A 24,829-nucleotide genomic window follows, 5' to 3' on the forward strand; every position below is an offset into this window, starting at 1 on the left:
GCCTTGCTGTTGGACTGGGATCACAAGTCCTGCATATCTCAGCCTTTTCCGCTTGTACTGCTCCTCGACTTCCCATTCTCAGGACACTGTGAGCTTGATGATAATTGATTATTTTTCCCTCTGGCAATTAAGTCATTAAATTCTTGATCAGCAAACCTACTCTTTTTCTGCCTTGTTCCATGTTAGGAAACTCACTCACATCCTGGTGGTCCAAGCAGTATTAGTATTAGTAATATATCCATCCATCAATCCCTTTTCTTAGCCGGTTATCCTCACGAGGGTCGCGGGAGTGATGGAGCCGATCCCAGCTGTCAATGGGCAGGAGGCAGGATACACCCTGAATTGGTTGCCAACCAATCGCAGGGCACATTGAGACAAATAGCCACAGTCACCATCAAAGACATGTGCCACTAATCAGATGATTGAAACAGTGAGTCGGAAGTAGAAAAGCATAAAAGTGTGTTTATTCTTTTCTAATATCCTCCAATCGAGTGAATGTGAACCGCAGGGTGGCATCATCAACAGAATAAGGAAGCACTTAAATTATTTTATGAAAAGTAGTGAATGATTCTATAAATCTTTTTAAGGAACCGATTTGAGTGATTCATCCATCCATCCATTTTCTGAGCTGCTTATCCTCACAATGGTCGCGGGAGTACTGGACCCTATCGTAGCTCTTATTGGGCAGGAGGCAGAGTAAACCCTGAACTGGTTGCCAGCCAATCGCATGGAGCTGGACAACAGTCGCACTCACAATCTCACCTAGAGGCAATTTAGAGTGTCCAATTAATGCTACATGTTTATGGAATGTGGGAGGAAACCCACGCAGGCACGGGGAGAACATTCAAACTCCACATTGGCGGGTCTAGGATTGAACCTAGGACCTCAGAACTGTGAGGCCAACACTTCCCAGTTGCTCCAGCGTGCCGCCCTTAGTAATATACATATATGTATCCATCCATCCATCCATCCATCCATCCATCTTCTTTGCCGTTTATCCTCACGAGGGTCCCGGGGAGTGCTGGAGCCTATCCCAGCTGTCTACAGGTAGGAGGCAGGGTACACCTTGAACTGGTGCCAGCCAATCAGTGGGCACATCGAGACAAACAGCTGCACTCACAATCACATCTATCGGCAATTTAGAGTGTCCAATTAGTGTTGCATGTTCTGGGATGTGAGAGGAAACCGGAGTGGCCAGAGAAAACCCACGCAGGCACGGGAAGGACATGCAAACTCCACACAGGCAGGTTCCGGATTGAACCAGGGACCTCAGATATATATATATATATATATATATATATATATATATATATATATATATATATATATTTATTATTTTACATTTTGTAGACCGCACTATTCGTCACTTTAAACTGCCCCCTTTGCACAATTACATTACATTGGTCTATAACGGGACCTGCAAATGGGTAAAGGCACTCTGTAAAAGCTTAACACAATGTGGGATGTTAACACACTTATCTCTTATCTATTCTAAATGAAGAAGATTTTGTATCTTACGCGACTCCTATAAGGAATAATTCCTATAAACAGAAATGTCTTGTTCTTTGTTCTTGTTGCTTTGTTGTTTTTTGTCCTTTGTTTTTAATGTCCGACTGTCGGAGAAAAATTCCTTGTGTGTTTTTACACACATGTCCAATAAAGCTGATTCTGATGATGTAGACAAGCTTCAGAGAGGCAGACCAAAGCACATCTGGTCATAGGGTGGTAGCTTCAATCACAGCTGGAAAGTAGAGCTTCTTGTCCAGCTCTGCCAGCAGTTTCTATTCTTGTGCAATGCCCAGCTATACGGTGTCTGGTGGCTTGTTGATGTGGCTAGTTTGACTCTCCCCCTCCCGAACAAACAGCCTTGTTTGACAGTTGGCTGACAAGAGTGGAAGGGCATTCACCCTCATCTGCTGGTTCTCCAGAACAGCACCAAGACACTTCAGCACTTGGATGTGCCGCCAGGTGTAACGGCCTTCAGTAAGGCTGGTCTTGCATCCAACGAGGATGTGCTTCAGTGTTGAGGGACTTGGGTATTACAGACACTAGGGGTCTTCAGCACACCACTGGTTTAAGTTTATTGGAGAAGGTAAGATATCATATACAGCTCCGATGGTAAAGCTTGCCCTGAATGCCTCAATCTCCCACAATTCTTTCCAGGTGATCTTTGCCTCCACTCAGGTCAACCACTGCCCTTGCTTGGCCTGTGACACACCTTGGACACACCATACATTTATAATTTATTACAGCACAGTACCTCAAAAAAATTAACGAGCTTAATCAGAGATACTGGTCAGGCACAAAAATGCAAATTAACAAGTCTTTGTGAGGAATTAAAAACAGGAATGGACAACTGGACAATTATTCATACTTATGTCATTTTGCATTTTAATCATTTTTAATGGTATAATCCACCCACAAATGGAGTTTTGAGATTTTCCTTGCCCAGGTGGGGAATTTAGATCAGGGGATAAGCGCTGATTGAAAGTGCACAGATTGATTATCTAAATCATATTTATGAAATACAGAAAATATCACCATGATATATACAGTAAAGAAAATACGTATTTGAACACCCTGCTATATTGCAAGTTCTCCCACTTAGAAATCATGGAGGGGTCTGAAATTTTCATCATAGGTCCGTGTCCACTGTGAGAGATAATCTAAATAGAAAAATCCAGAAATCACAATGTATGATTTTTAAATGATTTATTTGTGTGATACAGCTGCAAATAAGTATTTGAACACCTGAGAAAACCAATGTTAATATTTGGTACAGTAGCCTTTGTTTGCAATTACAGAGGTCAAACGTTTCCTGTAGTTGTTCACCAGGTTTGCTCGGACTGCAGGAGGGATTTTGGCCCATTCCTCCACACAGATCTTCTCTAGATCTGACTGGTTTCTGGGCTGTCACTGAGAAACACAGACTTTCAGCTCCCTCCAAATATTTTCTATTGGGTTTAGGTCTGGAGACTGGGTAGGCCACACGAGAACCTTGATATGCTTCTTACGGAGCCTCTCCTTGGTTTTCCTGGCTGGTGAGCTTCGGGCCATTGTCATGTTGAAAGACCCAGCCATGACCCATCTTCAATTCTCTGACTGAGGGAAAGATGTTGTTCCCCAAAATCTCACAATACATGGCCGCGATCATCCTATCCTTAATGCAGTCCAGTCATCCTGTCCCATGTGCAGAAAAACACCCTCAAAGCATGATGCTACCACCCCCATGCTTCACAGTAGGGATGGTGTTCTTGGGATGGAACTCATCATTTGTCTTCCTCCAAACACGGTTAGTGGAATTATGAGCAAAAAGTTCCATTTTGGTCTCATCTGACAACAAAACTTTCTCCTATGACTCCTCTGTATCATCCAAATTGTCATTGGCAAACTTAAGACGGGCCTTGACATGTGCTGGTTTAAGCAGGGGAATCTTCCGTGCCATGCATAATTTCAAAGCATGACGTCTTTGTGCATTACCAACAGTCACCTCGGAAACGGTGACCTCAGCTCTTTGCAGGTCATTGACCAAGTCCTGTCGTGTAGTCCTTGGCTGATTCCTGACCTTTCTAAGAATCATTGAGACCCCACGAGGTGATATCTTCCATGGGGCTCCAATCCGATTGAGATTGACCGTCATATTGAGCTTCTTCCATTTTCTAATGATTGCTTTAACAGGGAACCTTTTTCACCAAGTTGCTTGGCAATTTCTCCGTAGCCCTTTCCAGCCGTGTGTAGCTGTACAGTTTTTTCTCTGGTGTCTTTGGACAGCTCTTTGGTCTTGGCCATGTTACAAGTTTGAGACGAACTGATTGTGTGGACAGGTGTCTTTATCCAGCTAACGACCTCCCACAGTTGCATCTGATTCAGGATAATACGTGGAGTGGAGCTGGACTTTTAAAGGTGGACTAACATGTCTTTGAGGGTCAGAATTCTATCTGATAGACAGTGTTCAAATACTTATTTGCACCTGTATCATACAAATAAATCGTTAAAAAAATGCTCCATTGTGACATCTTCATTTTTTCTTTTAGATTATCTCTCTCACAGTGGACATGCACCTACGATGAAAATTTCAGACCCCTCCATGATTTCTAAGTGGGAGAACTTGCAGTATAGCAGGGTGGTGAAATACACATTTTCTTCACTGTACATATTACATAATAGCAGAGGATATAAATAACCACACAAGAAATTATATACATATATATATTTTTTTCAACAGTTTTGGTGCCTCTTTTGGTGAAGTTTAGATTTAACTTTTAAGCTAAAGCATCTACACTTGGGTGAGAGTGATATTAGAGCAACAAGATTTTACCGGCTTAAAAAAAGGAAGTTCAAGTACTTCAATATGAAGCAGGTGCTACACTTGAATGGTCACTGACCTGAAAATCTGTTTTGAAGAAAATGTTGGCATTTGTATTGTCATGACTTTTGCAGGTTGAGATGCAGTCAGATTGTAGCTGTCAGATTTGCTCCTGACAGCTAGAGAAAATTAAATAATGGAGCAGTACAATGGTGTCAAAAAGCCATTTTCACGCGTAACTTTCATAAATACATCACCATGAGCAGCTCCATTCACAATGTAGAGCAAAAACAACTTCTGTGCTAAAAAGCCTCTCCAACAATCTGCCTCTATGGTTGTTGCTGATACTGTCCCTCGGTGGAAGTGTAATAGTCATCCAGGACACTCTGCATGTACTCAAAAGTGGGCCTATCATCAGGCGCACTATTCCAGCAGGACATCATGATGGTGTACAGTTCAGCAGGACAGTTGTCAGGGCAGGGCATCCGGTAGCCACGTTGCACCGAAGACATCACTTCAGCTTTTGTCATACCTTAACAACATACACAAGAGATGGGGTGTTGGTCGAGGTAAAGTGTAACTTCGTTTCAAGCGACATGGGTTTACTATATAAATAAACATTGCTAAAGGCGGACTACATCCTAAATTGTTCACCAGTCAGTCACAGGGCAGATATTGACACCATCACTGAGCGGGAATCGATCCCACGCTCGCTGGACCAAAGGCAGGTGTGTGTACCACTACACCATAAGTGACTCTTGCATTTGAGGTTAGACACTACATTTTGTTTGAGAATGCCAGTGGTAGTAAAGTACAAAGTACACTTGACCGTATAGTGCTTGCATATTGAAAAGGGCAAATTATTCTGTCTGATGTTGTCACAGGAGTTGAATGATCAGGTTTCCTGGTCTAATATACATTACTTAATGTTCACCTGGATAAGGCATTTTCCCAAGTGTAATAAGCTCATACAGCAGAACTCCAAAGGACCACATGTCCGACTTGATAGTGAAAGAGCTGTAGTTTATGGCCTCAGGTGCAGTCCACTTGATAGGAAACTTAGTTCCTGGGGAAGACAAACACAACACAATACATTCTTGTAGGCAAGATGAAAATAATTTTTTGTCGTAACGGAATTATTATCAGGATTTCATGTGGCAGTAATATCTGTTGTCTTTCTACTGTTAAATGCTATACAGCAAACACACCATTTAGGACTATACTAGGCACAATCAAAGAGCATCAGTACATCTGTCTTACTATGAAAAGTGTGTGTAAAAACCAAGCAAAGGTGAAACAATACTAAAGTCATACGCACGCGTGCGCGCGTCAACACACACCCTCTTTGGCAGTGTACTCATCATCACTTATGACTCTTGCCAGTCCAAAATCGGCAATTTTACAGAGCAGGCTCTCAGACACAAGAACATTTGCTGCTCTCAGGTCTCTGTGGATGTATTTCTTCCTCTCTATGTATGCCATGCCTTCCGCAATCTGCAATGGATTGAGGAGAAAAAACAAGTTTTACAGGCTTATGTACTGTCTGCATACAGGAAATGCATAATTTTAACATATATGAGGAAAGAAATGTTATTCAGAAACCCAGAAGTGAAATCAACACACTGTACATAATCCATAATTCAGGTGGAACTAAATGGAAATACAGCAAATGAGAGAATAGAGCAAATGATGAGGTACTCAGATTTATGTGAGGATTACCTGTGCTGCAAAATCCGTGAGTTTGGGCAATTGCAGTTTACAGCCTGCATCACTCTTGAGGAAGTCAAGTAGGCTCCCTAATGTCCAGAGAAGAGGAAAAAAACATTTGGAATTTCACATTCAGGGATAAATGTGTGACAATACTGAAAATGATGAGTCAAATTAAATATCGATCTATCAATTTTCTATTTGCTTTATCCTCTTTAGGATCCTGGGTGAGATGAAGACGATCTTTGCTGACCAACTGGTCACAAGTCCATCACAGGGCACATATGGTGTAGAGAAACAATCATTCTTACTCATATTCAGATCTATGGACAGTTTAGTCATCAATTAACTTAACAAGAATGATTTGAGAATGTAGGAACCCTTGCAAGGGGAGAACGAGGAGAACAAGCAAACACAGCAAAACCATGGTTGAAATTTAAACTGTACGATGGCATTGCTAATGCCTCATCCAATGCGCTGCCCAAATTGTATATTATGAAATACTCCCAATTTAAATTTGAGGGTTTCCAGACAGGTTACTAAGAGAGATAAAATTTAATTAATTGAAGTTGGAACATAGTGTAAAATATAACAACAAAAAAATACATACATCCATGGATATTCTGATCTTCTTATCCTCAATAGATTGCAAGTCAATTGTACTCAATTGACTAGACTACAGAGACAAGTTATCTAATGTTCAAACTGATAAAAGTTCTCGTTTTTTTGTGTGTGCAAATGTTTTTTCATTTTAAATTTGATAGCTCCAACACATTCGGTAAAAGACGGGACAGAGGCTAAAAAAAAAAGACTGGGGATGTTGAGGAATACTAAAATAAAACACCCATTTGGAACTTAAAACAGGTGAACCGGTTAACTGGAAACAAGCGTCATGATTGGGTAAAAGGAGCATCCCAGAAAGGCTGAGCTGTTCAATAGCAAATATGGGTGTGGTTCACCATACATGAGGAAATAGTCCAACAGTTTAAGAACTTTTCTCACCATGCAACTGCAAGGAATTTAAGGATCTCATCATTTACAGACCATAATACCATCAAAAACTTCTGAGAATCTGGAAAAATGTCGACACACAAGTGACAAGGCCAAAAACCAACATTGAATGTCCTTTTGCGCCTCAGGATATAGTTAGGAACACTAGAAAATCACTGTTAGTTCAATGCAGTTCGTTGCCACATTTACAAATGCAACCTTGAACCCTACCATGGAAAGCAGAAGCCATATATCAACAACGCTCACAAATGCCGCCAGTTTCTCTGAGCCTGAGCTCTACTTTGCCAGACTGAGCCAAAATGGGAAAGTGTACTATGGTATGATGAGTTGAAGAAAATGATCATCCGGATTGTTATGAGCGAAAAGTTTAAAAAGACAGCATTTATGAGGGTATAAAGGTCTAAGCTCAAGGCATGGGTAACTTACACATCTGTGAAGGCAGTATTAATGCTGAAAGGTACATAAACAAACACTAACATCCTTTATGCTGCCATCCAAGCAACATAAATATTGATAAATAAATAATGTTGACTTTCATTTGCAATGTATTTTACCATTTGCCATGAATTCCGTGATGATGTATATCGGCTGCGTCTTTGTCACAACGGCATAGAGACGTACAAGTCTTTCATGCTGTAGCGTTTTCATGATGTTTGCTTCTTCCAGGAAGGCTTCCACAGTCATGGTGCCTGGCTTCAGAGTCTTCACTGCTACTTTGGTTGTGTTGTTGTAGTATGCTAATGAAAAAGGCAGCCAAAAATGAGGAGGTTATGAAAAATGAAATGTTCAAAATGTTGTGTGAAGAGATGCAATGAGCAAAACCCCACAAATTCAGAGTTCCTTGCTATTTTTGATTTTTTTCAAGTCGTGGCATGAGGCAGGATCTACAACCCACAGAATTTGCTTACAGTAGGTATTGCAACGCCTCAAAGACAGTGAAAGACTCACGGCCTGATCGTTTGCTATATATATATCAGCATAGAGCTAAGAAGGTGAGAACCTACCAGTCTCAAAGGGACTAGAACAAAGAAAGAGGGGGAGACCGTAAGAAGGCAACAACACAATAGGACCCAATCTGCACCTTTTTTGCAAGAGAGACCAGGATGAAGATCTGGCAATAAAGTCTACAGAAATGTACAGATTTTTTTGTAGCATTGCGCTATGTCGTACAACTACTTGCTATCCTAATTGGTGCTCAAATATGACAAGTATGTTATCAGTGTTTAGATTTGTTCTACAGTAAATCCTAGATGAGAAAACAACAGCGGCCATTATTTCATAATTTTGTTTTTGTTGATTTTGGTATTGTTTTATTTCATGTTGTCGTGTTTTCCTGTGTCCCCTTTTCTTGTCTTCCCCATCTGCTTGCAGCTGTATCTGTCCCCACCTCTTTTCATCAGCCCTGCTCTTTGTGTCTACCAATCAGCTCCATCTAGCCTCGTGTGTCATGTCTAGTGTTGGTCATTCTCTCGCCAGCCACTTTTTATTTAGTTTAGTTTTCTTTCATTCTCAGTTCATAGTCCTTTCCTGTGTCATGCTGTCCTGTCCTCTGAGGTGGTGAGGCTCTTGAATGTCTTACATCTTGCTTCTTGGACTTGATTTATTATTTTTTTACCCCCTCCTGTCACTGTATGTTTGTTACAGATTTTTTGAATTTTTTGGGGGGTGATTTTGTACTTCTCCCTTTCCTTCTTTCCTGCACATGGGTTCACCTGTCTATTTGTATGTACTCTACCATAATGAATCCCTCCTCAAACGTTACTTATGCTAATTACTAATTGAAGGACGTTTAAATAGGACAGTTTCCTTCAATGGCACTTACGTCACTTTGTAAGGCTTAGACTTCTGTTTTGCAAATGATTAATCTGATATTTTAAGTTTATGAACAGGTTTCCTATATTCGGATATGAAACATGCTATAATGAAAAGTGCAAAATATCTTTAGCATAAAATTGTTATACGAGCAACCTTTTTGCCCTTTGGATGCAAGTCTTTTTTCCTGAAAATAAATAATCTTTATGATTTAAGTTCTATGACGTGCTTTTGTTTTTCTTCCAAATCCAAAATAGCAGAAGTGAAACTTTTTGCTTTTTTCAAGGCCCCAGAAAAGTACAGTATCTCTCAAAGGCAATAGATCTCCTTCTGTGGTATTTGCAGTCCAATTCGCCATTATTGTCATATCTTTGGTAGTTCCTCTCCTCATACACACCCATCCAGACTTCTCCAAACTGTCCCGCTCCGAGTTTCTTCACCATCGTAATGGACTCCTTGGAAATTTCCCAAGCATCTTTATCCCACGGCTTCTGAGCTTTAGGCTTTACACATGGACGGTCCAGTTTACGACAGAGACCATCTGCTTTGTCTGAAAAGTACACAGACATTTAAACAGAAATGCATTTACAGGTATTTTTAAACTCATATTCATGACAAACTATAAAACTGATTTTAGGTGGGAGCATCACACCCCCCAAAAATTTCACAATAAAAGAAAACAAAACAAAAATCAGTGGAAAACAGCAAGGGAAAGCACTTATGGTTTAAACTATGAGAGCACTGGAAATAAGGTGTGAAGTATTTGTACCTCACAGTCATTGCTTTTGTTCGGTGATGTAATGAAAAGATACTTCCAAAAGGATTTTGAGAAGACGGCTGGCTCATCATTGTATACTTCAGTACTGTCATTCAAAATCAATAGCTTTCTCGAGTTCATTCTTCTTCATGTGAAATGCAATTTTCATCAGCAATACAAATCAGACATTTATGCATGTGGTAAGATAACTAATAACAGGAAAGTGAGATTCTCCTTTTTTCAAAGTCTTACTCACTGTGGTAGTGTTTGATCATGGAGCTGATGTCAGGGAAGGAGATCTTCGGTGAGATGTAGAAACCACCATTATCCAACATTCTGATCTTATAGTGTTTGACTGATTCTGTTGCCTGGTTGTCAACATCTCGTATTGACAATGAAAAGCTACCTTGGGACAGAAAAAATGAATAGAGGTTTTCAGATGGGAGTGAAAAGTCAGAAACGGCAAATGGTCTCAGTGAAGGAGGAATGCTGGCAAGACACAGTGTGAAATTGCCAATAATTATGGAGGTGGCCTTCAGTCCCATTGTGATTTTCTGACCTTTTGAAGTTTCACTTTCCCTGATAAGGAAAGCCCCAGGTCTGTTTGCAGGCGCAAGTAGCTGCCTCTCTGCATCTTTTCTGGTAATGTCCATGAAAAACCACCTAAAAAAGATGATCATTAACTCTATTGTTGGGGTATGGAGTTTTTCGTGCTAAAGAATTTAATTAATAGGAATCTCAGCTCAGGTCCTCTTGTGTCAAGTTCTCTAATGGGTATTCTGGCAATTCCAGAATATTTAGAAAATGTTAATTGATTTATCACATTATCTATTCTTCTTCTTTTTCCTTTGGCTTGTCCTGTTAGGGGTCGCCACAGCGTGTCATCTTTTTCCATCCAAGCCTATCTCATGCATCCTCCTCTCTAACACACACTGTCCTCATGTCATCCCTAACAACATCCATCCGCCTTTTCTTTGGTCTTCCTGTCGCTCTTTTGCCTGGCAGCTCCATCCTCAGCACCCTTCTACCAATATACTTACTATCTCGCCTCTGAACATGTCCAAACCATCAAAGTTTGGTCTCTCTAACCTTGTCTCCAAAACATCTAATTTTGGCTGTCCCTCTAATTAACTCATTTCTAACCCTATCCAACTTGTTCACTCCAAGTGAGAACCTCAGCATTTTCATTTCTGCTACCTCCAGTTCTGCTTCCTGTTGTTTCTTCAGAGCCACTGTCTCTAATACGTACATCGTGGCTGGCCTCAACACTGTTTTATAAATTTAACCTTTCATCCTAGCGGATACTCTTCTGTCACATAGAACACCAGACACGTTCCGCCAACTGTTCCAACCCGCTTGGACCCGTTTCTTCACTTCCTTACCACACTCACCATTGCTCTGTATTGTTGACCCCAAGTATTTGAAGTCATCCACCCTCGCTATCTCTTCTCCCTGGAGCTTACTCTTGCTCCTCCACCCTTCTCATTCATGCACATATATTCTGTTTTACTTTGGCTAATCTTCATTCCTCTCCTTTCCAGTGCATACCTCCATCTTTGTAGTTGTTCCTCCACCTGTTCCTTGCCTTCACTGCAGATCACAATATTATCTGCGAACATCATGGTCCAAGGGGATTCCAGTCTAACTTCATTCGTCAGCCTATCTATTACTACCGTAAACAGGAAGGGGCTCAGCGTGGAACCCTGATGCAGTCCCACCGCCACCTTAAATTCTTCTGACACACCTCACCGCTGTTTTGCTGCCCTCATCCATGTCCTGAACTATTCTAACATATTTCTCCACCAGACTTGCGCATGCAGTACCACAGTTTCTCTCTTGGTACTCTGTCATAGGCTTTCTCTAGGTCTACAAAGGCACAACGTAGCTCGTTCTGACCTTCTTTGTACTTTTCCACAAGCATCCTCAAGGCAAATAATGCATCTGTGGTACTCTTTCTAGGCATGAAACCATACTGTTGCTTGCAGATACTTACTTCCGTCCTGAGTCTAGCCTCCACTACTCTTTCCCATAACTTCATTGTGTGGCTCATCATCGTTATTGTTCTGTAGTTTCCACAGGTCTGAACATTGCCTTTGTTCTTAAAAATGGGGACGATCACACTTTTCCTCCATTCTTCTGGCATCGTCTCTCCCGCTAGTATTCTATTGAATAAGTTGATCAAAAACTCCACGGCGACCTCACCAAATTGCTTCCATACCTCCACTGGTATGTCATCGGGACCAACTGTCTTTCTAGTTTTCATTCTGTTCAGTGCCTTTTTAACTTTCCCCTTACTAATCATAGCCACTTCCCAGTCATTCACGCTTGCCTCTTCTACGTTCACTCCCATTTTCTCCATTCATTAACTTGTCAAAGTACACTTTCCATCTACTTAGCACACTATTGGCACCAGTCAACATATTTCCATCGCTATCCTTAATCACCTTTACTTGCTGCACATCCTTCCCATCTCTATCCCTCTGTCTGGCCAACCTGTTGAGCTCCTTTTCTGCTTCTTTCATATCCAACCTGGAGTACATGTCATCATATGCCTCTTGTTTAGCCTTTGCCACCTCTACCTTTTCCCTACAAGGTGCTCAATGAATTCCTTATACCTCTCCTCAGTCCTCTCCGTGTCCGACTTCTTCTTCGCTCATCTCTTTCCTTGGAGGACTTCCTGAATTTTGGGGTTCCACCACCAAGTCTCCTTCTCCCCTTTCCTACCAGAAGACACCCCAAGTACTCTCTTGCCTGCCTCTCTGAATAACTTGGCAGTAGTATTCCACTCTTCTGGGACATCTTCCTGACCATACAGAGCCCGTCTCACCTCTTTTCAAAAGGCCACACAACATTCTTCCACCACCTGATTGTCTCCTCTACCTTTGTCTTCTTAAACTTCCTACCTGCTACCAGAGTCATCCTACACACCACCACCCTATGCTACCGAGCCACACTCTCCCCCACCACCACCTTACAGTCGGTAACCTCCTTCAGATTACATCATCTGGACAAAATATAATCCACCTGCGTGCCTCTACCTCCGTTCTTGTAGGTCACTCTATATTCCTGTCTCTTCTGGAAATAAGTGTTCACGACAACCAATTCCATCCTTTTTGCAAGGTCCACCACTATCTGCCCCTCAAAGTTCCTTTGCTGAATGGCGTACTTACCCGTCACTTCTTCATCACCCCTGTTTCCTTCACAAACGTGTCCATTGCAATATGCACCAATCACAACTCTTTCTCTGTCTGGGATGCTCAGGACTACTTCGTCTAGTTTCTTCCAGAATTTCTCTTTCACCTCGCGGTCACATCCTACCTGTGGGTCATAGCCTCTAACCACATTATACATAACACCCTCAATTTCAAGTTTCATCATCATCACTCGATCTGATACTCTTTTCACCTCCAGGACATTTGTAGCCTCCAGCTTTTCCTTTAAAATAACCCCTGCTCCATTTCTCTTCCCCTCTGCTCCATGATAAAATAATTTTAACCCTGCACCTAAACTTGTTGCCTTATTCCCTTTCCACTTGCTCTCTTGGATGCACAATACATCAACCTTTCTCATAATCATCCTGTCAACCAACTCCTGAGCTTCTCCTATCATGGTCCCAACATACAAGGTCCCTACACTCAGTTGTATGTTCTGTGCCTTTCGCTTTTTCTAACCATAACCCCAAGCCGCTTTCCTCCTCTTTCCTCCCCTAACCCTTGTCTTTGACCTACATTATCGGAATTTCTACCTATGCCTTGCAGATTAACATTTCCAGGTGTGGGTGTAGGAAGCCCGGGCCACAAGCTAACTGTTAAGGAATTCGTATGACGAACGCTCATATTTGCTTGGCACAGTTCTACACCGGATGCCCTTCCTGACGCAACCCTCTACATTTATCTCGGCTTGGGACTGGCCAACAGGTAGCACAATAGTATGCTTCCCCATGGGCTTCAGATAATCAAAAAGAAGAAGCAATCAAATAAACAAAGTCAGCACATGAGATACAAAATTCACATACTACCTAATCTATGTTAAAATTAAGGTCAAATGAAAATTATCACAATAAACAGTCAGCACATAATGTATACAAATGACATACTACCTGTGTTAAAAATATAACAGATATGGCGATTTAAAGGATATGTGGATGAAAGGAATTCAAACCATAATGGTCCTCGCTCTAGTAGTTGAAGGTTGAATCTATGATTGACGTTTGGACCTCGTTGTATACCCTACATAAGTAATGTTGTTAGCGCGCAAAGCTAACTTGGGGCGCACAGCTTTAACATGAACGATACGCCACCAATTTGGGTACTAATATGTCCTAAGGCAAGACCATGTTAAATTTCCTATAAGTTATGAAGTTACTCACGTTCAATGTTTCTTCAACATCCATTAACATTGTCCATGAATTCCCAATATTTTGGAAATCTCACCATATGACCTATTGAGATAACTAACCAAACTCTAATCATAACCCAGAGCTCTCATTATGATGCAGTATTGTTTTGTACCACTACAAAATAGAAACATATTGTAAATATACTGTATGTGAATGTCAATCAAAACTGTTAGGTTATCATCCCTGAGTTTGATGAATGAAAGTTCATGAAGTAGTTCATATTATGTGGGAACATTAACTGAATTTACATCATGTCTTCCTGATTAGAATAATTAGGAACATCTTCATTCTGGCGTCAAATAAAGGTTTTCGAACAAAAGTTCATATTTATTCAAGAGTGCCAGATTTAGTTAGGGACTTCCACACCCGTCTGAACACAGGACAAAGGAGCCTTCACATGTCGGCAGATGAGGGCTGTATTTGGCAAATGATTGAGTGTGGCCACAGCCACCATTTATGGCAGTCATGTCAGAGCGGTGTGAGAACGAGAGGTGCAGAAAGGGACACTTTTTAAATGGAAGTGAATGTGTTTTTTTGGTGGATCTTTTGTCAAACCGTTCAAATTATAAAAATGGATTATAAGGGAAATTATTTGTATCAGAATTCTTTTGTTAAAACTGTACAATCGTGCTATGGACTGTTTCATTTTGCAGTATAAGAAAACATACAATAAATATTTTAGTCAGCCAGAGATGCAAGGAATGTAGTTATCGATGTCCTTTCATTGCCGTTCCTGTCATACAGTGTTTTTTGTTTGCACATCAAGGACAAAAATTTATTTTTTGCTTTTAAGTCCTCATTTTAAAAAAGACATCTCAAGCAACTAATTTTTCCTCATGTTTTGTAGGGTGAAAACTGCAGCTGGCTATGAATGTAAATTGAATAGGTGGTGACAATGAGAAAAACAAACCCAAAATTGCAGTATGCTGGTACTAATTAATTTTTGGAATGGTGAGCTTAGTTCAAAATTGCAATTTATCAACCAAACTAGTTAGTTTTTTGATTGGTGGAATTAACTTTGAAAACCGCTCATTCCTTATAAAAATGTGTGAAAAGGGACTGGTATTGAGCCTCACAAAGGATCTTCTTACAGACTTGTAGAAATTCTTCTCACATGTATGGCTACTGTTAAGTTGTTGTAATGGAAGCAAAAACTCCACTTATGTACAGTATACAGTATATACAGACAGACTCACTGCTCTGTTTCCATGCTGTCTGCTTGGGCAACATAATTGGATGGGATGAAACCCTGTTTGTCAGATCTCAGCGATTTGGCTTTCCACCACTCACCATGCCTGTAAAGAGTGTTAAAGCACATTTGTTGTATATTTTCATCAATGAGTCATAATCATATGCTAAATATTGGAATTTTTTTCCTGTGCTTCTAGTTCAGACACTTACTCCTCAAGAATTGTCATCTTTTCTCCTTTTGTGAAACCAAGGTCGTCAGGATGTACAGCTTCATATGAGTAAAGGCCAACCACAACCTTGCCAACCTTGTGCTGGTCTGAAGAAAGATACAGTGTTAGTTAATTTTTACAATTTGTCCTAACTGAGTGAAAACATCCACTATCCATTGTCTTATTCAAGGTCAGCTTGTGGGCACATAAACTTTAGCAGGGAAGGACAAACTTCCCTCTCTCCAGCCATCTCCTCCAGCTCTTCCAAAGGGATCCCGAGGCTTTACTAGGCCAGCCGAGAGACATATTCTCTCTAACATACCCTGGGACTCCTCCTTGTGAAACATGCCTGGAACACCTCACCAGGGAGACTTCCAGGAGGCATCCTAAAAAGATACCTGAGCCCCCTTATCTGGATGTGGTCAATGTGGAGGAGAAGTGGCTCGACTCTGAGCCCCTCATGGATGACAAAGCTTCTCACCCTATCTCTAACAGAGAGCCCAGACACCCTGTGGAGGAAACTCATTTCGATCGCCTTTATCCAGGATTTTGTTCTGTGGGACATGGGCATGTTCAGGGAGGTCACATTCCACGTCCTTAGGGCCAGTTTCTATACCTAGAGATCTGATCACTAAGGCCTCCTCCTTCGGCCACCCCTCAGTTCAGATTACGTCCGACCCATATCATCCCTCCAACAAGTGGTGAGCTCATGGTAAGGAGTTCGCACTTCATCTTTTCAGGCTGTTCTGAACCAGGCTCCATGGTTGGAGCCCTGGCCACCAAGAGCTCGTCTTCAAGCAGCTCCTCTGGGCCTAGCTCCAGAGGGGTGCCTCCGGTGACCTGCATCCAGGGAAGGGGAACGTATATCCATTTGTTTAATTCGTCATTAGGGTTTTTGGAGCCATGCTCTGTCTGGTCCCTCACCTCAGACTTGTTTGGGATGGGTGAACCTGCCAGGGGTGTGAAGCCTTAGACAACATAGCTCTAGGGATCATTGAGATACACAACCCCCTCCACAATTGTAAGGTGATTGCTCAAGGAGAGATGAGTGAAAATATCTAATCTATCTCATCCGAATGTTCCGGTAGCTGGGATGGAACAGTGAGACGTGCGTCGCAGATCTGCCGTACAGTTAAAGGTAAATGGGTTCGAATCCCGCTCGCCGCTTTCTGTTAGGTCCTTTTCATGTTCTCCCTGTGCTTGTGTTGTTTTTATTCAATTAATCGGATTTCTCTCTCAATTCCAATAACATCATGATATGTTATTTGAAGACTGAATTGTCCATAGATGTTAATGTCAGTGGAAATGATTGCTCGTTTCTCTGCCTCATCATGTACTATGAAAGTTAGGACACAGTTTTTTTTTACAATAATTCTTTTTAATCTTCTGTAACAAATAATAATAATAAAAACAGCAGTTACTGTAAGTGCACATGGCAGAAAAACAACCCAAAAAAATGGGTCAGCCATATTTACTATTGGAATATGTTTTAACCAATATTTTCCCCAAAAATAAAAAAATAAAAAAAATTCACACAGATAAGGATAAAAAAACAAAACATGACATACCCTCCATCCTTTGAAATACCTGGCCAGGCAACATGACGTGATTCTGAAACAGCAGACAGACATGTTCAATTGTCTGTCTTCCTCAACTCATATTAAATTCAGGACATACTGTCTGCTGACTGATCTTGTCCTCGGTGTTCTCACGCAGCCTGGTGTTCAGTGTGGACTTGATACAGCCCATGTCTAAATGGAGAAGTGAAAAAAGAAAGGTTGACCAGATTGTTACCATGTTTTTTTTTTATGACAAAAACAATTACAAAAAGAAAAGAAAAAGTCCCTGTCTGAGCTCACAAGCTCGATTTTCAATGTAATACAATTTATTTTCTTCAACAGAGTAACTTTATTTTTTAAAGAAAGGTGAATATGGCAAAAAATGTGTTTGCCTCAAATTTCTCTCTATGTATTTGTACTTTAGTCTACCACAGACTGTGGATGTATCTTCCGCTTATACACAATATGAACTATGTGTGAAAAACCTGTCCATTTCACCTCAGATGCCAAACTTTAATTTTTGGTAAGATTGGGGGAGAAAGAAAAAAATATATATATACAGTGAATATATATATATATATATATATATATATATATATATATATATATATATATATATATATATATATGGTGGTGGCTGGCCCTCTTTGAAGTCCCCGTTTAGGAAAATATTCTTCAAAATTTCAGTTTGTGTTGACTGTGTTGACCTACCTTAATCGACGATGCTTTTTGCACTAGTGCTAACTAATTCTAGGAATGAAAAGGGAAATCTCCAAGAAAGCTCAAACACCATTGTCCAAAATGCAGAGAGGATGAAGATTTAAAAAGAAGGAGTAAAATTAAAAGGAATTGCTTGGTTTAATAACTGATTAATAACTTACTTACCTTAGCTTTAGGATAAATAAAGATGGATTCCTTGAATTGTAGAGATTTTGTAATTATCCCTTATCCGCCAATGGCTTATGAAATTAACTAGTCTATGAGTAATTGGAACCTGTAGCACTGATATTTTCTATCATGGAAAATATGGGTCAGAATGGAGTTCGAAGCAAAATGATTTGAAGTGATGAAACTGGAAGTCTTTGTGGAAGAAAAATAACATGATGGGACCAATAACTTGGAGGAAGCTAGCAAAAAAACCAAAAAGTCATGCTTTGTTTAGCAGAGTGGTTTTCAAACTTTTTTTCCAGTGCATTCCGTTTTTGGAGAAGAACTTTTTCTGCAACCCACCGCTTGAAAGTTTCTCCGAGGTGGGGGGGTGGATGTGAGCACTGAAAATTGTAAAAGCTGTGGCGGGTTATAGCCATGACAATTAGAAACTGGGGGCTGGGGGTGGAAGAAACATTAAGTGCCCCCTCTACCACCCGCCCACGAGTCATGACAGGCCCCCCAGTTTACCATTACTTGGGGGAAAATAAAAAGCATTTAAAACCTGGGACGGAATGCAGAGAGAGAAAACAAGCTCTAGGAAAGGTTTGCATCATACAGTTGTCACAGTGCACTAAAATGAGCTAGACGCATGCACTGTAGAAACGAGCTTTGTCATTGGTGATGTGGTATGACTCCAAAATATAATTTTTGACTAGACAATATGTCACAATAATTTTTTTTATGGTTTTTTATTTTTATAAAAGATTTATACAAACAGATTTCCTTGTTCCCTGGTGCTCGTCCTGGTTATCCTCATGAATGTGGTTTACATCTGCTCTTTAAATGCATCTGAAGACGCAAACTTAGCCTCAATGTTAAGGAATAAGAGTGTATTGTGTTGTGAATGCCATGTTTTTGTAAAAATTTTAAAGCAAATATTTGGCATGCCAATCACATTTGTCCCCCCCCCCCCTCAAATTCATCATAGTAGTACATTGATGCAACAGCGTGCACACTCTGTCATTGTCCAAATCCTGGCCCCTGTAATGTTTTAGTGTTGTAGGTCATTCCAGTGATACACAACATTGATGGTTGATTTCCTTGACAGTATTGCAGTGACAGACATCAATAAATACAACCTACACCGAACTCAGAGGCTGTTGTAGGAGATTTACTCAAGTACAAGGTTTTGAGTAAACGTTGCGATATTTTAGGTGTGGCTTGTGTGGGTGATTCGTTCCCATGTAAATGGTGCTCTGCTTTTACTGAGGTTGTAAATATTTTTTTTCATATGGCTTTAGGACATAAATGTTTATGCTACACGAATGTCACCTCACAAGGAACTTTAATCCTGTGACATGACATGGAAAAACAATTCCAAGCAATTCTGCATTGTTCCAACTGCTATCAAGCTAGGATAATGTTTATACTGTACTGTATATCTTCTAGTAATGTTTGTAAATTAAAGTGAGTGCGCTACATTTCTGTTTTTGGGACATTTTGAAGAAAAACACATAAAGTGACCAATTTAGTGTACCATTTCTTTGGTTTATCAAAGTTGTTGTTTCTCTGCTAAACATTTCAGATAAAATATCACAGGTTAACTACTGACTACAAAGTAGTCATTTGATCTACTGAGGAAGAAAGTATACATAAAAAGGGTGAAACAAGGCACTCCACAGCCCAATAATGGGTTGTGTTGTGCTTTGTTGGGTCACTGCCTCAGGTTGTATTTTTAACTTGACAGTCAGCAAACAGCCGGAAACCTAGGATCTAAACAGATAAAGAGGCTGTGCACATGCACACGACACACAAGACAATGAGCAACAACAAAAAACCTTCCTCCTTTAATAATGGATCATGTCAAAGCCCATATTGAAAATGAAAGGAAACAGGAAGAGTCTGGAACTTAAATATTATTACTAGTTTCATTTATAGAACAAGCTTCATCTAAAGAACATATCTCATAGGAAAAAAAATCTTTTAGGGACAAAGGTGAATTTAATTGAAAAGTAGCCCTCCAAAATAGGACAGAGATAACATCCTTACAATGCTTACAATACTTGCCCCCTAATAAGTCACACATGATAGCACCCAATGACTACACGCTGGGTTGTTTTTCCTCACGGGTCATCCATATTGTTCTTACCTCTTGAGGTGTGAGCAAACCGTTAATCCACTGTGAGCATGTGCCTTGGTCCTCAAATTCGCTGTGAGCTTTTCCACCTGGCTGGCCTGCTCACTCACTAAACTGCTGGTGTTGTTCTCGGCAGCCAGATCCGCCCCCAGAATGAGGAACTTCACAAAAACTCGTTGGTTTTTTTTCTTCCTCATTGAAACTTCCTGCTACAATTGTCCAATCATTATTTGCATAATCATCAACACACACATATAGATATACATGCACGGATACAGAGTACAGATGTTTTTTTTAGAAGCTTACTATACATCTTCTGGCCCCAACATTAAGAATGCTTTGTAAATGTATGGAATTTAAAGGTTTCTAATTGCCCATCATCCCTTCCAAAGGCTGCCATCTTGTGTGTCATACAGGTCAGAGAACATAGGTGATAGAGGAAGCGTGAAGTTTTTTTCTATCGTTAATGATTAATCTGATTGGTCTAAGAGTTATGATGTCGTAGAAAAAGGGAATCCTGGGACTGTGGTGACGTAATCAGAAACCTATCCATACATGCGTCAAAAATTGTGCCTTTGATAGGCACCATTATATATATATATATATATATATATATATCCATCCATCCATCCATTTTGTTTTGCCGCTTATCCTCTCGAGTGTTGTGGGGAGTGCTGGAGCCTATCCTAGGTGTCAGTGGGCAGGAGGCGGGGTACATCCTCAACTTTTTGCCTGCCAATCGCAGGGCACATGGAGACAAACAGCCGCACTCACAATCACACCTAGGGGCAATTTAGAGTGTCCAATTAATGTTGCATACTTTTAGGATGTGGGAAGAAACCGGAGTACCCGGAGGATACCCACGCAGGCACGGGGAGAACATGCAAACTCCACACGGGATTGAACTCGGGACCTCGGAACTGTGAGGCCGCCCAGTATATATATCGATCCATCCATTTTCTTCGCCGCTTATCCTAACAAGGGTCGCGGGGAGTGCTGGAGCCTATCCCAGCTGTCTTCTTCTTTTCCTTTCGGCTTGTCCCGTTAGGGGTCGCCACAGCGTGTCATCTCATATATATATATATACATATATACACTCGCATAATTTGCATATACTGGTAGTTGGCTAAATATGCCAAAGTCCTACTTCTTATTTATGAAAAATCTTCCCTTACTTCAACATAGTTCTTTGGCACAAAGATGGACTAGGCACTTCTCTTCATTTAAACAGGGATCTGGCGCCATCTTGTGAGATTGTAGGGTGTATTCAGAATGAGAACAAACAGCAGATAGGCGAGATTTTTGAAAACAAATAACTGATAGGTAAAAACTAAATCAGCAAATAAAAATGGGTAAATTTGTGGGCAACAAATTGCGGCTAGGCAGGGGGATACTATTTCACTGTTTTTCATGTGTGTTTTAGTTTATTTTCATCTTAAAAAGGTTTGGAATGACTGATATTAACTTTATAATATATAGTATCTCATGAACAGGCGATAAAATGAGAAAAAACACAAATAAAATTTAAAATTAATTCATGACAATTAATCACATTTACCTCTTTTTATTAACTTATTTGAGTAAAGAAGGCCATAAAAGGGACTGTCAGTAAAAGAAGATGAATAAATTTACACTTTTTGTAAAAGAAAATATTAGAAACCATTCACAGTATTATGCAGTCCAGGGGGAAAATGTTTGAGAGTTATTATATTAATCTTAGATATTGAATGTGACAGATTTACTTTGTGATTGTCATGATCCTGCCGTTCCAGCCCGGACTGTGCGGGTGCCCGCGCGGTTGCGCTGATTGGGAGGCGCACACCTGCGCCTCATGTAGGGCTGATTATCCTGTGCATTTATATGACCCCGATGACGACTGGCCCGCGCCAGATCGTTGAGCTTCATGCCCCGTTCGAGTACTTCCGTATCCCTGATCGTCATCCCGTGTGTACCGACCTCCGCCTGTTCTCCGACCGACCCTTTAATCCTGACTCCCTTGACACTTCTGCCTTCCTTGATCGATCTCCCGTGTACCGCCTCCTGCCTGCCCGCTCACCTGTTCTCTTCGCCCGACGTCCCATCTACCGCTGCTGCACCTGACTGGATGCCCGATCCTCGACCACGGAATAATAAATGTTTCTCCCCGAACTACCTTGCATCTTCCAAGCCTTGCATTTGGGTCCTACTCCCGTTCCAATGGGTCGTGACAGAATGATCTGGCCAAAACAGGACCCAGCAGGAAAGACCCGGCGTCGCCGGGACCAACGCAAGATAGACCGTCTGCCGGAGGACCAAGCCTGTCCGATCCGGGTAGGCTCCTTGACGTCCTCTGCTTCCATGTCTTATGCTCCACCAGCGAGCTATGAATACATCCCGACCACGACCCGTCCGGCTCCTCATATTCTTCTAGACTCTGACTTTTCGGAATATGAGGAGGACCTTGATTTGTATGACCGGCTGCCTGAGTACGACTCCGATGATTTTGATTATGAATCTCTTTGCCCGGTCTTTCATCCCAGTCAGTTTGTTTCACCTCTCCGCATTTCCAGCACCTGAGCGTCTTCGGCCGGTAGGTCCGAGTACACTAACCCATTTGTGGGAACCCGGTTGGCCATCTACCGGGGACCTCCGCATTGGCGGCCAGAGGAGACTCCCCGGCCGGGCGCTCCCTTGTGCCTCCCACTGCGCGCAGACTAAGACACCGTCCTCCCACTTCTCGCCGGCAACGGCGAAACCGGCAGACCCACAGCTGGTGGCGAAGCGGCCAGCCCAGAGGCAGGAGGAGCCGCCAAATCACAAGGTGTTCTGCCGCGAAATGCGGGCACAGATAGAGCGGCAGAGCGCCGAATTGGCGGCTGTCACGGCCCAGGTCCGGCAAGGACTGGCGAACAAGCCGAGCTACGCTGATGTGGCGACGAACTCGCTGCTGACGCAGATTCACGCTGCAGTGGGAACGGATCCGCCACCTCGCCAAGTGCACGTTGCAGTGGGAACAGACCCGCCACCTCGCCAAGCGCACGGAGCTCTGGAAACGGATCCGCCTCCTCGCCATTCCCACATCGAGGTTTTGGTTGTTCCGAGCAGAGCTCACGCGGCAGTTGGAACTCACCCGCTCCCGAGACACGCCCACGTGTCAGTTTCGACTGACTGGGGGGGCGTGCCCTCCTCCGGACCCCCCTTCCGCCCACCCCTGCCTGTGTTAATTGTCTGTTTCTTTCGTTTAGGCACGTCTGGGAGCCGTGCCTTTGAGCTGGGGTACTGTCATGGTCCTGCCACTCCAGCCCGGGCTGTGCGGGTGCCCACGCGGTTGCGCTGATTGGGAGGCGCACACCTGCGCCTCAGGCGGGCTGATTATCCTGTGTATTTATATGACCCCGATGGCGACTGGTCCACGCCAGATCATTGAGCTTCATGCCCCGTTCGAGTACTTCCGTATCCCTGATCGTCAACCCATGTGTACCGACCTCCGCCTGTTCGCTCACCTGTACTCTTCGCCCGACGTCCCATCTACCGCTGCTGCACCTGACTGCCTGCCCGATCCCCAACCAAGGAATAATAAACGTTTCTCCCCGAATTACCTTGCATCTTCCGAGCCTTGCATTTGGGTCCTACTTACGTTCCGATGGGTCGTAACAGTGATTACTGAATCCCAAATTCAATTCCCTGCAAATATGAAATGAGCATTCAACATCTCTGTTTTAGCATTAATATTTATTTTACCCCAGCCCAAGGGCTCACCACCTGTGGGAGGGGCCAAGGTGGTTGCGTGCTGTGTAAGTTAGGCGATCAGCTCTCTACCAGGGAAACAGCCCAAGATGGTGTGTGAGGTTAAGAAATTCCAACTGAGCATACTGTATTTGGGCTGACCTCTACATCCATTAGGGGCTCAAAAACCAATGTTCTCAAGAGGGGTTGGACTCTCTTCCATTCTGGAGTTGCCCACGGTGAGAGGTGTCGAAAGGTTGTGGGCATACTGATTACTTGCCCCTTGGTACAGGTAGCTTGGGGGTCACTGCTGTAGAAGAATAGGTAGCTTCCCTGCGTCTTTGTGGGACTCCAGAGGGAGTTGATGGGTGCAGGCTGGCAGAGTGAAATGCAGCTTTGGTGGTTACTGAAAGAAAAACCCCATTATGGAAGGAGTAGAATGAGCCCATAGAAAATGACATCTGGATGGCTTTGATGAAATTCTGGTGCACCATTCGGAGGGGGAAGCAGTGTACTATTAACATAGTGTGTAGTGGGGATGGGGCACTGGTGATCTCAACTTGGGACATTGTAAATCTGTGGGCCGAATAGTTCAAAGACCTTCTCAAAACACCTTCCCTGGAGGAAGCATAGTCTGGGGACTGAGTCCTGGGACCCTGAGGGCTCAAGGGTGGACTGGCTGCTCTCTCTGCAGCATCCATGAGGGTGCATGGAAGTTTAGAAAATAATAAGTCTACATGTGTTTTGTGGACTCTGAGGAGACGTTTGACCATATACCTCGGGAAATCCTGTGGAGGGAGGTTCGGAGGTAGAAGATTATGCGATCCAGATGGCTTCATCAAGCCACTATCTTCGCCTCTCACAATCATAGGTTGTACCCGGTCTTTCTTTGAGATAGGGCGAGAAGTTTGGTCAGCCAGGAGGCTCTAAGAATCGAGCCGCTGGTTTGCTGCATAAGGAGGAGCCAGATGAGGTGGCTCAGGCATTTGGTTAGGATGTGCCGTGGATGCCTCCCCGGTTAGGTGGTCTGGGTACACGCAACCAGGACGGGGCCTGGTTGGACTGGGAACGTCCCAGGAGCCCTCCGAAAGACGTGGACAAAGTGGCTGGGGAGAGGGAAGTCTGGGCTTCCCTGTTTTGGCTGCTGCCCCCGACCTGACCTCGGA

The 24,829-nt window shown here is 42.4% G+C and overlaps 1 protein-coding gene across 1 annotated transcript; it reads right to left on the minus strand.

The window, feature by feature from the left end:
• Nucleotides 1-1,916: 1,916 nt before the first annotated feature.
• On the minus strand, nucleotides 1,917-20,104 carry lyn (LYN proto-oncogene, Src family tyrosine kinase). Its single transcript, XM_061839753.1, has 13 exons — nucleotides 19,971-20,104; nucleotides 17,070-17,143; nucleotides 16,961-17,003; nucleotides 15,394-15,499; nucleotides 15,189-15,287; nucleotides 10,153-10,256; nucleotides 9,850-9,999; nucleotides 9,234-9,386; nucleotides 7,579-7,761; nucleotides 6,026-6,102; nucleotides 5,647-5,800; nucleotides 5,241-5,372; nucleotides 1,917-4,838 (listed from the first exon to the last, which is right to left on the minus strand). Exons 2-13 carry the CDS (start codon nucleotides 17,139-17,141, stop codon nucleotides 4,636-4,638), a joined length of 1,476 nt encoding a protein of 491 aa, XP_061695737.1. The 5' UTR covers nucleotides 17,142-17,143; nucleotides 19,971-20,104; the 3' UTR covers nucleotides 1,917-4,635.
• Between the last annotated feature and the right edge of the window lie 4,725 nt (nucleotides 20,105-24,829).

This window comes from Syngnathoides biaculeatus, chromosome 13 (assembly GCF_019802595.1).
Source record: "Syngnathoides biaculeatus isolate LvHL_M chromosome 13, ASM1980259v1, whole genome shotgun sequence".
Classification (NCBI taxonomy): domain Eukaryota; kingdom Metazoa; phylum Chordata; class Actinopteri; order Syngnathiformes; family Syngnathidae; genus Syngnathoides; species Syngnathoides biaculeatus.